This window comes from Lampetra fluviatilis, chromosome 5 (genome assembly GCF_964198595.1).
Source record: "Lampetra fluviatilis chromosome 5, kcLamFluv1.1, whole genome shotgun sequence".
NCBI lineage: Eukaryota > Metazoa > Chordata > Hyperoartia > Petromyzontiformes > Petromyzontidae > Lampetra > Lampetra fluviatilis.
In genome coordinates this window covers 18461615-18474673 of record NC_136279.1, presented here as the reverse complement: position 1 = coordinate 18474673, position 13059 = coordinate 18461615, and the positions used below count along the sequence as shown (strand labels likewise).

Here is a 13059-nt window from a genome sequence, read left to right as displayed (position 1 = left end):
CGTAGCAAGCGTGTTTAATCTGGTATCGCTGGAGGAACTCCCCCCCCGCCCCGCTCCTGGCTGGGGCGTGCCAGTGGGGCGCGCTGTGTCGCCATTCTATTGTCTCGGCAATCGCCGATCGCTTTCCAGCGCTAAATGTTTCCCGGCGGTGCCGTCGCCGCCTCCTACTCGCCGGCAATGGGGGCGCGCTAATCCAGCCTTTGTGTGCCCGGGGCCGAGACGAGGAGGCACGTGGACGTGCGGGCACGCCTAAGCGTGCGTTCTCGTGCCAACGTGGCGCTGGCTAGAGAAGAGATGGGACTTGCCAATGACTGCTACCGGTGGTGTCAAGATTGGCCTCCTTGGAGGAGGCTCGTGAAGGATGCTACTGGGTGGTTCTATGTATGTTGAACTTCTCTCGCATCGTACGTAGCCAACCGTGCTAATCGGAGGTGCGGGGGGGGGAGTGACAACAAACTAAAGACAAAAGGCAGTTATTAAGAAATTAGCTTTCAGCAAAGGCGGAGGGCGGAGGAGCGACGCTCGCAGCAACGAGCGAAACGCTGGGCGGCTAAGACGCAGCGAGTTGGCACGGTGGGGAGCGGAGGTGGTGCATCCGCCAGCCATCTCAGTCGGTCAACCCCCATGGCACCTGGGTCTGTCCCGTTGACCTGCGGGGCAGCGAGCCTTCGCCACTTCGAGCGATGGCACCAAAGCGGGGGGCGACCTTTGCCTTTGCGCGCAGGTGGCGGACCTGGTGGCGGCAAAGCAGCAGGAGGTCAACAGCCTCGTGGCGGACGGCTACCGCTCCGTGCTGCTGGAGGAGCGGCGCCGCTACTGCTACTTCATCGAGCGCCAGTGCCTCATGGCACAAGCGCTCAGCACCTACCACAGCAAGGTGCCCGCTCGGTTCGTTCGGTCTTTCGTTCGTTCTCACGCTCGCTCGGTCTTTCGTTCGTTCTCACGCTCGCTCGCTCGCTCGTGTGTTGGCTTGCCCGCTCACTCACTTGTTTATTCACTCGGTCGCCTGTTTCACTCGGTCATTTGAGCATTCGGTCACTGCTGAATTCAATGATTTCCCCACATGCATTCAATGATTCACCTATTCGGTTATTTGCACACTCACCGACTTAACTCATTCGCACAGCCATCCACTTCCTTATCCATACGCAAAGACAAAGATCTCCCCCTTCTATAGCCTTAACAGACTATTGGGGCGAGTGCTGTTCGCGAGCACCTCACGAAGACCGGCACGGTACATGGTATCTACACTCCCTTGCACTCACTGCTGTGCGTCTCCCCTTCACATCATGGTGTGCCTCTCCTCGCGATGACTCTCTCCATCTCACCAGAACTTTCTGCACAGGCACATCGTGACGGTGTGCCTGTGCTGATACCACCTCATCGTCCCCCCTTGCCTCTTAATCCCCTTGTGTCCACGTGTCTCCGTGCCAACGTGTCTCCGTGCCAACGTGTACCCCGTGTCCCCGTCTCCCCCCCGCCCCCGTGCCTCCCGTCTCCCCGCGGCGCAGGCGTCCGATCTGATCTCGCAGAAGCTGCCGATGTGGCTCGAGGTTGGCAGCGACGTGATGCTGATCCCCGACGCGGCGCTGGCGCCGGTCTCCGCGCTGGACGCCAGCGCCCTGCGCGCCGGCGGCCTCGGCGGCGGCGGCAACGACTACATCTCCAACCCCGTGCCCACGCAGAACACCCTGCACATCCCCCCCGAGCTCGCGGCGCTCAAGGGCATCGGCCGATCGCAGCATGAGGTGGGGAGGCGCGTGCGTGGTGAGCGTGCGTGGTGTAAGAGGGTGGTGAGCGAGCGTGGTGTAAGAGGGTGGTGAGCGTGCGTGCTGAGCGAGCGTGGTGTAAGAGGGTGGTGAGCGAGGTTGGTGAGCGAGTGTGGTGTAAGAGGGTGGTGAGCGTGCGTGGTGGTGGGCGAGTGTGGTGTAAGAGGGTGGTGAGCGTGCGTGGTGAGCAAGGCATCCTGCCATCAGTGAGCCGTCGACACTTCACGTGACAGCCTAAAAGTTCACCTATCCTGGCACAAGCGCCATGGAGTGCCGAACGGCGGCTGTTGTTGTTGTGTAGTGTGAGGTGAGTGTAGTCGAACGGAAGCGTCGTGGTTAGCGCGCTGCGCGACGAACCCGGCGACCCGAGTTAGATTCCCGCTCGTGACCACCACTCGCCCCGACAGTCATCGTCCTCCCGCCTGTGCCGCATCAGATGAAGCTGGAGCCGCTGAAACTGGACGGGCCGGGCGGTCCGGCGCCATTCGGCGGCGACGGTGGATTCTACGGCACGGAGCAAAAGCCCCGCTCGCCGCTCAGCAAACCGCCGCCCGACTTCTACGCCAACACTCTCCCGTCGCGCAAGAACATTACTGAGCGCCCCAGCGTGCTCACCACTGGTGAGGAGGGGTGGGGAGTGGGGAGGAGGGGGAGGAGAGGGGGTGGTTGAGCGAGCGAGCGAGCTCTGTGGGATTTGTGAAGCTTTGATTGACCTTGAGGCGGTTACTTCTGCTGAAGATGAAAGTTGTCTTTAATTTTCGCTTTCAAGCTTTCGTGACTGCAGGGATTCATCTTCTTGGTTTTTTCGGTAAAGTCACGTAGAAGGAAAATAATAAAATAGACTCTGTCTACTTGACAGACCTGTTCTCCACCTGAAGACGGCTGCTTGCGTTGTGGCCGAAACGTCGTGAGAATTATTTTATTATGTTTTCTTATTTTATTATTTTCCTTCTACGTGACTTTACCGAAAGAACCAAGAAGATGAAAGTTGTCGTCTGTGCTGTGGTTGAGTGGTGAGTTTGGGTGAGTTTGGGTGAGATTGTGAATGGGTGGGTTGGTGAGTGAGTGAATTCTTACTGGGGTGGTTGTATGAGCGACTGAGTGAGTGAGTGGGTGCGTGGGTTGTTTGGCGAGTGCTTTGGTTCCTGAATGAGTGAGTGGTTCCGTGACTGCATTTGTGAGTGGGTAAGTGCCGTGGGCAATGTGGTTGGTTGTTGGTGAGTGCTTGGGTTACTGAGCAGGTTGGAGGTTTACTAAGTGGTGAGTGAGGTGGGTTTGTGGGTTACTGAGTGGGTTGGTGGGTGAAGCGAGTGGTTGAGTGGGTTGGTGTGTCGGTGCGCTGTGAGTGTAAGTGGCTACATCTAATCGGCTTAAAAATACACACAAATAAAAATTAATAAGGAGAGCAGCTCTGAGCCCCTCCCTGCGGCCTGTGTCAATAACGCGTTTAATTATCAGCTCAGAGTGGAGCCCTCGTAACTCAAGACTCATTAAAATATCTTCCCTCCCTCTGAATCCTTCCCTCCCTCCCTCTGAATCCTTCCCTTCCCCACTGACGCCCATCTCACTTGTTGCTTGCACCCCTCCCTCCTGTTAACTCCTTCCTCACTGCCTCCAATTCACTCGCCCCCTCTTTCTTTCGACTCGCTCCATTCTTTCATCTCCTCCTTGAATTCTCCTCCCCCTTCTTTCCTTCCATTCATTTCATTCATCCTCTATTCATTCATCACTCCTCTTTCCCCCCGCCCTCCTCACGTTCGTTCATTTATCCCTCCATTAATTAATTCCTGCATCTCCCTTCCATTGAGTCATTCATGCCCGCATTCAAACATCCCTCTTCCAACCACGTATCCATTCCTGCCCACTTCTACCCCCCCTTCCCTGCTGCCCCCCCCTCTCCAGCAGACCCGTCGTCGGGTCCGTTCCCGCGCACCACGTCGATGTCGACGGGGCTGAACCGCGTGACGGCGGCGGCGCCGGGGCAGCGCCCGCGCGTGGTGGCGGCCTTCGCCCACGACTCCCGGGGCGACGCGTCGCTGCTCTCGTTCCAAGCGGGCGACGGCATCGCGCTGCTGGTGCCCGCGGCGCGCGACGGCTGGCACTACGGCGTCAACGAGCGCACGGCGCAGTGAGAGACGCACGCGCGCACGCGCGCAAAGCTCCCCCGTGTAGCCTTGACAGGCCGTCGGGGCAAGTGCTGTCGGCGAGTAGCACCTATGAAGGCCGCCACGACACACGAAGGGGGTGGGTGGCCGACGCCACGCCCGGCCGCCTTTGTCTCCCCCAGTGGCGATGCTTACTATACTCCGCTCCAGGTCCCCATTTTGAGGCTGAGTCGACCTCGTGGAGGCCGGGATCGCAGCGCAACGCACGCACGTACACATACACGCACGTACACATACACGCACACATACACGCACACATACACGCACGTACGCGCACGTACACGCACGTACACGCACATACGCACAAAGTGGCCGCTCTACCTAATTTATCTGCCCTAGTGGAATAACTATTATGATGATGATGATAATGGGCCGAGCCGAACCCTGACCCGGACTTGAAACTCGCGCGTTCTAAGTCAAGCGGCCGGCCTAATGACAGCGTCGCCGGGCCTGACGGCCTCTTAATCACCAAATGAATGAATGAACGAACGCTAACTGAACGCTGGCGTTGCAACTGAAGTACGTGCCCAAAAACCATCAGTGCCAGGCCGTAATGAGCGTCGTGTCTGTGCTTGGACCCGTAATCTGCGTCAAATTGTTGTGCCAGGGTTGGCTGTGGCTTTGCAATCGGTTTTTTGTGGCTCCACCGTGGTTTATTGCTTGGCAATGAGATTATTGTTTAGGGGGGGTGGGGGGCAATGTGTGTTGGGGGCTCTTCAAAGTTTGGAGATAGATTAGGACAAAAATCCCCCGTGTATCCTCATCAAGGCAGTCCGTGGCAAGTGCTGTTTGTGAGCAGCACCAATTAATGACCGCGCCCAACCACTTTTGTGCCTCTAGTGGAGATGTTTATGCTCGTTACTAGGTACTCATTTGAGGCCGAGTCGACCTAGCGGAGGCCCGGTACCGGTGCAGGTATTTGTCGTTGACGTTGGCCGCGAGTGGGAATCGAACTCTGGCCGCTGGGTTCGTAGTGCAGCGCGCTAACCGCTGCACCACTGCTCCCCGCTCACAGGCACAAACGCACGCACACACAAACGTTCACATACCTGTACCCGGACACAAAGATAAAGATCCCCCGTGTAGCCTTAACAGACTGTAGGGGCAAGTGCTGTTAGCGAGCACCTATGAAGGCCGGAACGGTACACGAGGGGGTGGGTGGCCAGCACCACGCCCGACCGCCTTTGTCTCCCCCCAGTGGCGATGTTTACAGACCGCACCAGGTACTCATTTAAGGCTGAGTCGACCTAGGGGAGGTCCAGGACCGGTTCAGATAATCGTCACTGGTGTTGGCCTTGAGCGGGAATCGAACCCGGGTCGCCAGGTTCATAGCGCAGCGCGCTAACCACTACACTACAGACACACAGACACACAGACACACACACACACAGACACACACACACACACAGACACACACACACACAGACACACACACACACAGACACACAGACACACACACACACAGACACACACACACACAGGCGCCACACCTTGCGCTGGAGGCTGTGCGAGTGGCGCGGTGGTTGTGGGTTTATCTCAGGGTCGCCCTCTCCCTAGTAACGTTCACAAACAGCACCACACGCACACACACACACATGCGCGTCACAGGCTCGTGTGCAAAAGACAAAGTTAACCCGTATAGCCTCTGCAGACTGCTGGGGCAAGTGCCGTGAGCGAGCGCGCACCGATGAAAGCCAGCAGCATTGTGGCCTGGCCGCCGTTGTTCTCCCCAGTGTTGGTGTGCCACGCACCGCACGAGTTGCTCGTTTAAGGCCGAGTCGACCTCGGGGGAGGCCCAGTAGACAGGGGAGATCTGGGTGAGTGGCTTGGGATGGGCTGGTGAGTCATGACGGTGACAGATGCAGCGTGGGGCAGCGTCTCCTGGTGTGTTGTTGGCCAGCACCGCTGCTAACGTGCGTCTCCCCGTGTTTCTGTTCTCTGCGTCTCCCCGTGTCCCCGTCCACTCGTGTCTCTCTGTTTCCCTGTGTCTCTGTTTCTCCCCGTGTGTGTGTCCCCCCCCCATCTCTGTGTCCCCTCCCCCCGTGACTCTGCAGGAAGGGCTGGTTCCCCTACTCGTACACTCGCGCCATGGAGAGCTCCACGGACGACGACAAGCAGAGGTGAGGGGGGGGGCGGCTTGGAGCCTGCGGAGCGATATCCGGACGCGGCGCCGCGTGGGTCTCTGCACGACGGCCGATAGATGACGGCCGGGCGACCGTTGGACTGTTGTCAGAATCGGCCGCCAGCTCGGAGCGTCCGGATCCGAATCCGGTGACCGATTCCGCTGGGATTTCGGTGGCGAATGGGGGGGGGCCATTGGCGCGCGCGCACACACAGACACGTGCGTGCGAGGGCGTACAAACATCACCGTGTGCTTGCGACGACGCGCCCTCGTTTCTCAGTGAAACGTGGCACAGGCGCAGCCCCGCAACCGCTTGCTTGCTCGCTTGCTCGCTCGCTCGCTCGCTCGCTGGCACCATTGCTGGAGGGAGGTCACGAAGGGGGGATTTGGTCCCGTCAGACATTTTCATTTCTGCCTGTGGCTTGACCGGTTTTTACCGGTTTCTTTTTTCATCGGGTTTAGCGGTAACCGATTTGAACGAGCGTAAATTTACACGTCCGAATTCAACCGCATCTCAAGATGGCCGCGGCTGCCCTAGGGGGGAGCGAGACACAGGCAGGCGTTTGTAGATCTCCATGCTCGTCTGTGGGTCTTCATGCGAGTGTGGGGAAGAGACGCAGACAGTCGTAGGTATCTGGTCGAGACCATGGGTCTCTGGTCGAGTATATGAGAGAGGGGGCAGTCAGGTCACAAGCAGAATAGAGGAGGTGGCTCCTGAGCCTGGATTTGAACGGTGGCAGGAAGTCGACAGCACGGATGGCTGGGGTGGTCGAGGGGGGGGGGGAAGCCGAGGAGAAGGAAGTTGAGCGCGGCCTCCGTCGGGCTTCCACGAGCCGGTCTCCGTTCGGAACCGTCGCAGCTAAGCGGGGCACACCGCCTCGTGCGATGAGGGCACGCGGCGGTGCAAGGTGTGACTCACCGGGTGACCGCACTGCGGCGAGACCGGTCGGTCCGCCCCGAGTCGTGGACGGCGCCGCCTGTGCCGCTCTGCGCTGAGCGTGTTCGCGGCGCGCCCGTCAAGCCGATTGTGTAGATTCTCGGAGAGCTGGAATTTCGCCAAACTCGGCCCAAAAGTTGGCGCGAGCCTCTCCTCGAGCGAGCCACCGGCTCTCGTGCTGCTGCTGCTGTTGCTGCTCATCGCCATCACGAGCAGTGGAGACTCACGGGTCCCAGCAGTGCCCGGCCGGCTCTGCGTGTGTCCGACACGGCCGTTGTGAACATTATGAATCGGCCCCCTGAGCGAGATCCCCTTGGGCTTAGGGGAAGCGGGGGGTGGATCCTGGGTGAAGGAGGGGGGAGGGGGTCGTCTTGCTCTCCCACCCCCTGCTGACATCGCTCCCTTGCGCCCCCCCCCCCTGCACCTGCATGCTGGCCGTGCCCTCCCCTCCCCCCACAATAACCCCCTCGTGACCCCCCCCCCCGTATCCCCCCGCATGCCTCCTGTGCCCCCCCAACATCCCTCGCACGTTCCCACCCCGCGTGCCGCCCGCCCCCCCACGTCCCCCCGCATGCTCCCCGCCCGTGCCCCTTGCATGCCCCCCCCCCCCCCCGCCGCCTCCCCCAACACCCCCCGTGCCCCCCAGCTCTCGCCTGGTGCGCAGCGTGAGCATGGGGAATCTGCTGGAGAAGGAGGGGGGTGGGGCGGGCATCGTGCTGCCTCCCCCCGACTACGACTCGGTGTACTCGCACCCGGACGGGAGGGCCGCCCTCCCTCCGCCCCCCATGCACATCTCCCAGCCCCCGACTCCCGACTACGGGCAGGTGGGAGTTGCGTTCGCGTGCGTGTGTGCGTGTGTCCGTACGTGCGTGTGTGCGTGTGTGGGGAGCGGTAGTGCAGCGGTTAGCGCGCTGCGCTATGAACCCGGCGACCCGGGTTCGATTCCCGCTCACGGCCGACACCGCCAGTGACGATTATCTGAACCGGTCCTGGGCCTCCCCTAGGTCGACTCAGCCTGAAATGAGTACCCGGTGCGGTGTGTAAACATCGCCACTGGGGAGACAAAGGCGGTCGGGCGTGGCGCTGGCCACCCACCCCCTCGTGTACCGTTCCGGCCTTCATAGGTGCTCGCTAACAGCACTTGCCCCCACAGTCTGCTAAGGCTATACGGGGGATCTTTGTCTTTATCTTTGTGTGTGTGTGTATGGCGTTCCTCGCTAACGGCGCTTGTCGAGGTTTGCGCGCTGCACCGGCGACCCGAGTTCGATGCCCGCTCACAGCCAACACCCAGTGATGACTATCGCACCGGTCCCCGGCCTCCCCTTGGTTAACTCGGCCTCAAATGAGTACCTGATGCGGTGTGTGAACATCGCCACTGGGGAGACAAAGGCCACCTACCACCTCGTGTGCCGTGCCCGCCGTCATAGGTGCTCGCTAACAGCACTTGCCCCAAAAGTCTGTTAGGGCTTTATCGGTTATCGTGCTGTGCTATGGATCAAGGCGACCTGAGTTCGATTCCCGCTCATGGTCGCCGGTGATTATCTTGAACCAGTACTGGGCCTCTCCGAGGTCGACTTGAGATGCTGGTGCGGTGTGTTGAGATCACCACCGGGGAGACAAAGGCGGCCGGGCGTGGTGCTGGCCACCCACCCCTTCGTGTGCCGTGCCGGCCTTCATAGGTGCTCGTTAACAGCACTTTCCCCAACAGCCTGTTAAGGCTATACGGGGCATCTTTGTCTTTGTGCCACTAAGTTGAGACCCATCTACACTCTCCAGTCGAGAACCCAGGTTAGTCGTAGGGTGACTGAAATCTTGGTTTGAACGCAGGATCTGAGCCGTGCCGGTGTCGTCGTTCCTATGGCCACTGTGCGCCCCCTGAGTCACCCGGCCACTATCTTATTGGTTGAGTGGGTGGGTGAATGCATTTTGAGTGAGCGATCGAGTGCATGAGAAGGGTCATTTAATTAATTGAGTGGTTTAGTAACTTGAGCGCATGGGTGAGCGAGCGAGTGAGTGGTTAAACGATTTGGTGAGTGGGTGTGCAAGCCATCGGGTAGATGGTAAGTTTAAGTTAGTGTTTAAATGAACGCACGAGCGGGTGAGTGAATGAGCAGGTAGTGGAGTAGCGGTTTAGTAAGCGAGTAGGTGCGGCATGAATGGGAGAGTGGGGTGGTCTAAATCGGCGGGCCAGTGAGTTACTCGGTGAATGAGCGAGTGAATTGTTGAGTTGGTGGGCAAGCGAGTGAGTGATAAGCGAGCGGGCGGGCGGGCGAGCAAGCGAGCTGGGTGTGTCTGGAGCCCGGGGCGACCTTGATCTGGTTATTTCTGCCGAAAATTGAAGGTAGCCGCCCGTGCTTTGTTCCGTTTGTGTTTTGTCGATTGTTTACGTCTCCGTGTTGTGACTGCTTCCTGCTTGTGCTGCCTCCCCGTCCCCGCTTCCCCTCCACGCCCTCGCTGGGAATCGTGTGGACGCACGCACGCACTGCGCCATACATACACGCTAACCCCATGATGCACACACACGCACTGCACCATACATACACACTAATCCCACGATACACACACACACACTGCGCCATTCATACACACTAACCCCACGACGCACACACACGCTGCACCATACATACACACTAACCCCACGACGCACACACACGCCGCACCATACATACACACTAACCCCACGACGCACACACACGCCGCACCATACATACACACTAACCCCACGATACACACGCTGCACCATACATACACACTAACCCCACGACGCACACACACGCTGCACCATACATACACACTAACCCCACGACGCACACACACGCTGCACCATACATACACACTAACCCCACGACGCACACACACGCTGCACCATACATACACACTAACCCCACGACGCACACACACGCTGCACCATACATACACACTAACCCCACGACGCACACACACGCCGCACCATACATACACACTAACCCCACGACGCACACACACGCTGCACCATACATACACACTAACCCCACGACGCACACACACGCTGCACCATACATACACACTAACCCCACGATACACACACACGCCGCACCATACATACACACTAACCCCACGACGCACACACACGCTGCACCATACATACACACTAACCCCACGACGCACACACACGCCGCACCATACATACACACTAACCCCACGACGCACACACACGCTGCACCATACATACACACTAACCCCACGACGCACACACACGCTGCACCATACATACACACTAACCCCACGACGCACACACACGCCGCACCATACATACACACTAACCCCACGACGCACACACACGCTGCACCATACATACACACTAACCCCACGATACACACGCTGCACCATACATACACACTAACCCCACGACGCACACACACGCTGCACCATACATACACACTAACCCCACGATGCACACACACACGCTGCGCCATACATACACGCTAACCTCACTTTCCACACACACACTTGCATGCACACCCATTCTCGTACACGTCCGTACGCACACATCCCCATGCACACGCGTGTACGCGTGTACACGTGTACACGTGTGCCCGTACGCGTGTACACGTGTGCCCGTACGCGTGTGCCCGTACGCGTGTGCCCGTACGCGTGTGCCCGTACGCGTGTACACGTGTGCCCGTACGCGTGTGCCCGTACGCGTGTACACGTGTGCCCGTACACGTGTGCCCGTACGCGTGTGCCCGTACGCGTGTGCCCGTACGCGTGTGCCCGTACGCGTGTTCGCGTGTGCCCGTACGCGTGTGCCCGTACGCGTGTGCCCGTACGCGTGTACACGTGTGCCCGTACGGGTGTGCCCGTACGGGTGTGCCCGTACGGGTGTGCCCGTACGGGTGTGCCCGTACGGGTATGCCCGTACGGGTGTGCCCGTACGGGTGTGCCCGTACGGGTGTGCCCGTACGGGTGTGCCCGTACGCGTGTGCCCGTACGCGTGTGCCCGTACGCGTGTGCCCGTACGCGTGTGCCCGTACGCGTGTGCCCGTACGCGTGTGCCCGTGTGCCCGTACGCGTGTGCCCGTGTGCCCGTACGCGTGTGCCCGTGTGCCCGTACGCGTGTGCCCGTACGCGTGTACACGTGTGCCCGTACGGGTGTGCCCGTACGCGTGTACGCGTGTGCCCGTACGCGTGTACACGTGTGCCCGTACGCGTGTGCCCGTACGCGTGTACACGTGTGCCCGTACGGGTGTGCCCGTACGCGTGTGCCCGTACGCGTGTACGCGTGTGCCCGTACGCGTGTGCCCGTACGCGTGTGCCCGTACGCGTGTGCCCGTGTGCCCGTACGCGTGTGCCCGTACGCGTGTGCCCGTACGCGTGTGCCCGTACGCGTGTGCCCGTACGCGTGTGCCCGTACGCGTGTGCCCGTACGCGTGTGCCCGTACGCGTGTGCCCGTACGCGTGTGCCCGTACGCGTGTGCCCGTACGCGTGTACACGTGTGCCCGTACGGGTGTGCCCGTACGGGTGTGCCCGTACGGGTGTGCCCGTACGGGTGTGCCCGTACGGGTGTGCCCGTACGGGTGTGCCCGTACGGGTGTGCCCGTACGGGTGTGCCCGTACGGGTGTGCCCGTACGCGTGTGCCCGTACGCGTGTGCCCGTACGCGTGTACACGTGTGCCCGTACGGGTGTGCCCGTACGCGTGTGCCCGTGTGCCCGTACGCGTGTGCCCGTACGCGTGTGCCCGTACGCGTGTGCCCGTACGCGTGTGCCCGTACGCGTGTGCCCGTACGCGTGTACGCGTGTACACGTGTGCCCGTACGCGTGTGCCCGTACGCGTGTGCCCGTACGCGTGTACGCGTGTGCCCGTACGCGTGTACGCGTGTACACGTGTGCCCGTACGCGTGTGCCCGTACGCGTGTACGCGTGTGCCCGTACGCCCGTACGCGTGTGCCCGTACGCGTGTGCCCGTACGCGTGTGCCCGTACGCGTTTACGCGTGTACGCGTGTGCCCGTACGCGTGTACACGTGTGCCCGTACGCACGCGTGAACCCCTCCGGTGTGGGCAGCCGATGTCGTTCATCTCGTTCACCTCGGCGCTGGTTTGTGCCCCGGCGTTCTGGTGGCTGCGGGAGGATTCCAGCACTTAGCGTCACCGCCGCGCTCGCTCGCGGCTCCCAGTAAACGCTCGCCATGCACAGCCACATGTCCAGCCTGCACACAGCCACACACACAGCCACACGCACAGCCACACGCACAGCCACACGCACAGCCACGCGCACAGCCGCACACAGTCACACACACAGCCACACACAGCCACACACAGCCACACACAGCCACACACAGCCACACGCACAGCCGCACACAGCTCGGCCGCAGCCGTGCGCCGCCACACGCAGCCCGGGCGCAACCACATGCACAGCCTGCAGACAGCCACATACAGTCACGCACAGCCACACGCACAGCCACACGCACAGCCACACACACAGCCACACACAGCCATACGCACAGCCACACACAGCCCGCATGTGGCACCCCACGTGCCCGCCGTGCCTCTTGCTGCTGCTACTGCTGCAGCTGCACACTCGCCACTGCTGTCGTCTTCTGCGGGTGCTTTGGCAAAAACAATGCATGATTGGAACTCTTACTTCTCGCGTGCAGTGTCCCGTGTGCAGTGTCCCTTGTGCAGTGTCCCATGTGTATGTGCAGTGTCCCTTGTGCAGTGTCCCGCTTGCAGTGTCCCGCTTGCAGTGTCCCGCTTGCAGTGTCCTGTGTGCGTTTGCAGTGTCTTGTGTCCCATGTGCAGTGTCCCGTCTGCAGTTTCCCATGTCCTATGTCTCGCTTGCAGTGTCCCGTGTGAACCATTTGCTCACGAAGACGCGGTGGTTATTGACGATGCCTGCCATGTGTTGCACGATCCTGGACTGGATGTACACCAGCATGCGTGTGTGTGTGTGCGTGCGTGCGTGCGCGTCTTTGTTCGTGCATGCATGTCTTTGTGCGTGCGTGCATGCGCGTCTTTGTGCGTGCGTGCGTTTCATAGGTGTCCACTCGCCGCACTTGCCCTCAAACAGCCTAGGCTGTACGGGGG

At 60.4% G+C, this 13059-nt stretch overlaps 1 protein-coding gene across 7 annotated transcripts in view; it reads left to right on the top strand.

Moving 5' to 3' along the window:
- LOC144932708 (BAR/IMD domain-containing adapter protein 2-like) overlaps positions 1–13059 on the top strand; it is a 55261-nt gene that overhangs the window by 32692 nt on the left and 9510 nt on the right. For 3 of the 7 annotated variants that reach the window (XM_078857068.1, XM_078857069.1, XM_078857067.1), the window contains exons 7-12: positions 725–877; positions 1512–1748; positions 2206–2389; positions 3672–3897; positions 5989–6054; positions 7640–7817. In XM_078857068.1, coding sequence (XP_078713194.1) covers positions 725–877; positions 1512–1748; positions 2206–2389; positions 3672–3897; positions 5989–6054; positions 7640–7817 — 1044 coding nt within the window. The remainder of the gene's footprint in view (positions 1–724; positions 878–1511; positions 1749–2205; positions 2390–3671; positions 3898–5988; positions 6055–7639; positions 7818–13059) is intronic. The other 4 variants (XM_078857071.1, XM_078857070.1, XM_078857065.1 and 1 more) reach the window with 2 other exon arrangements.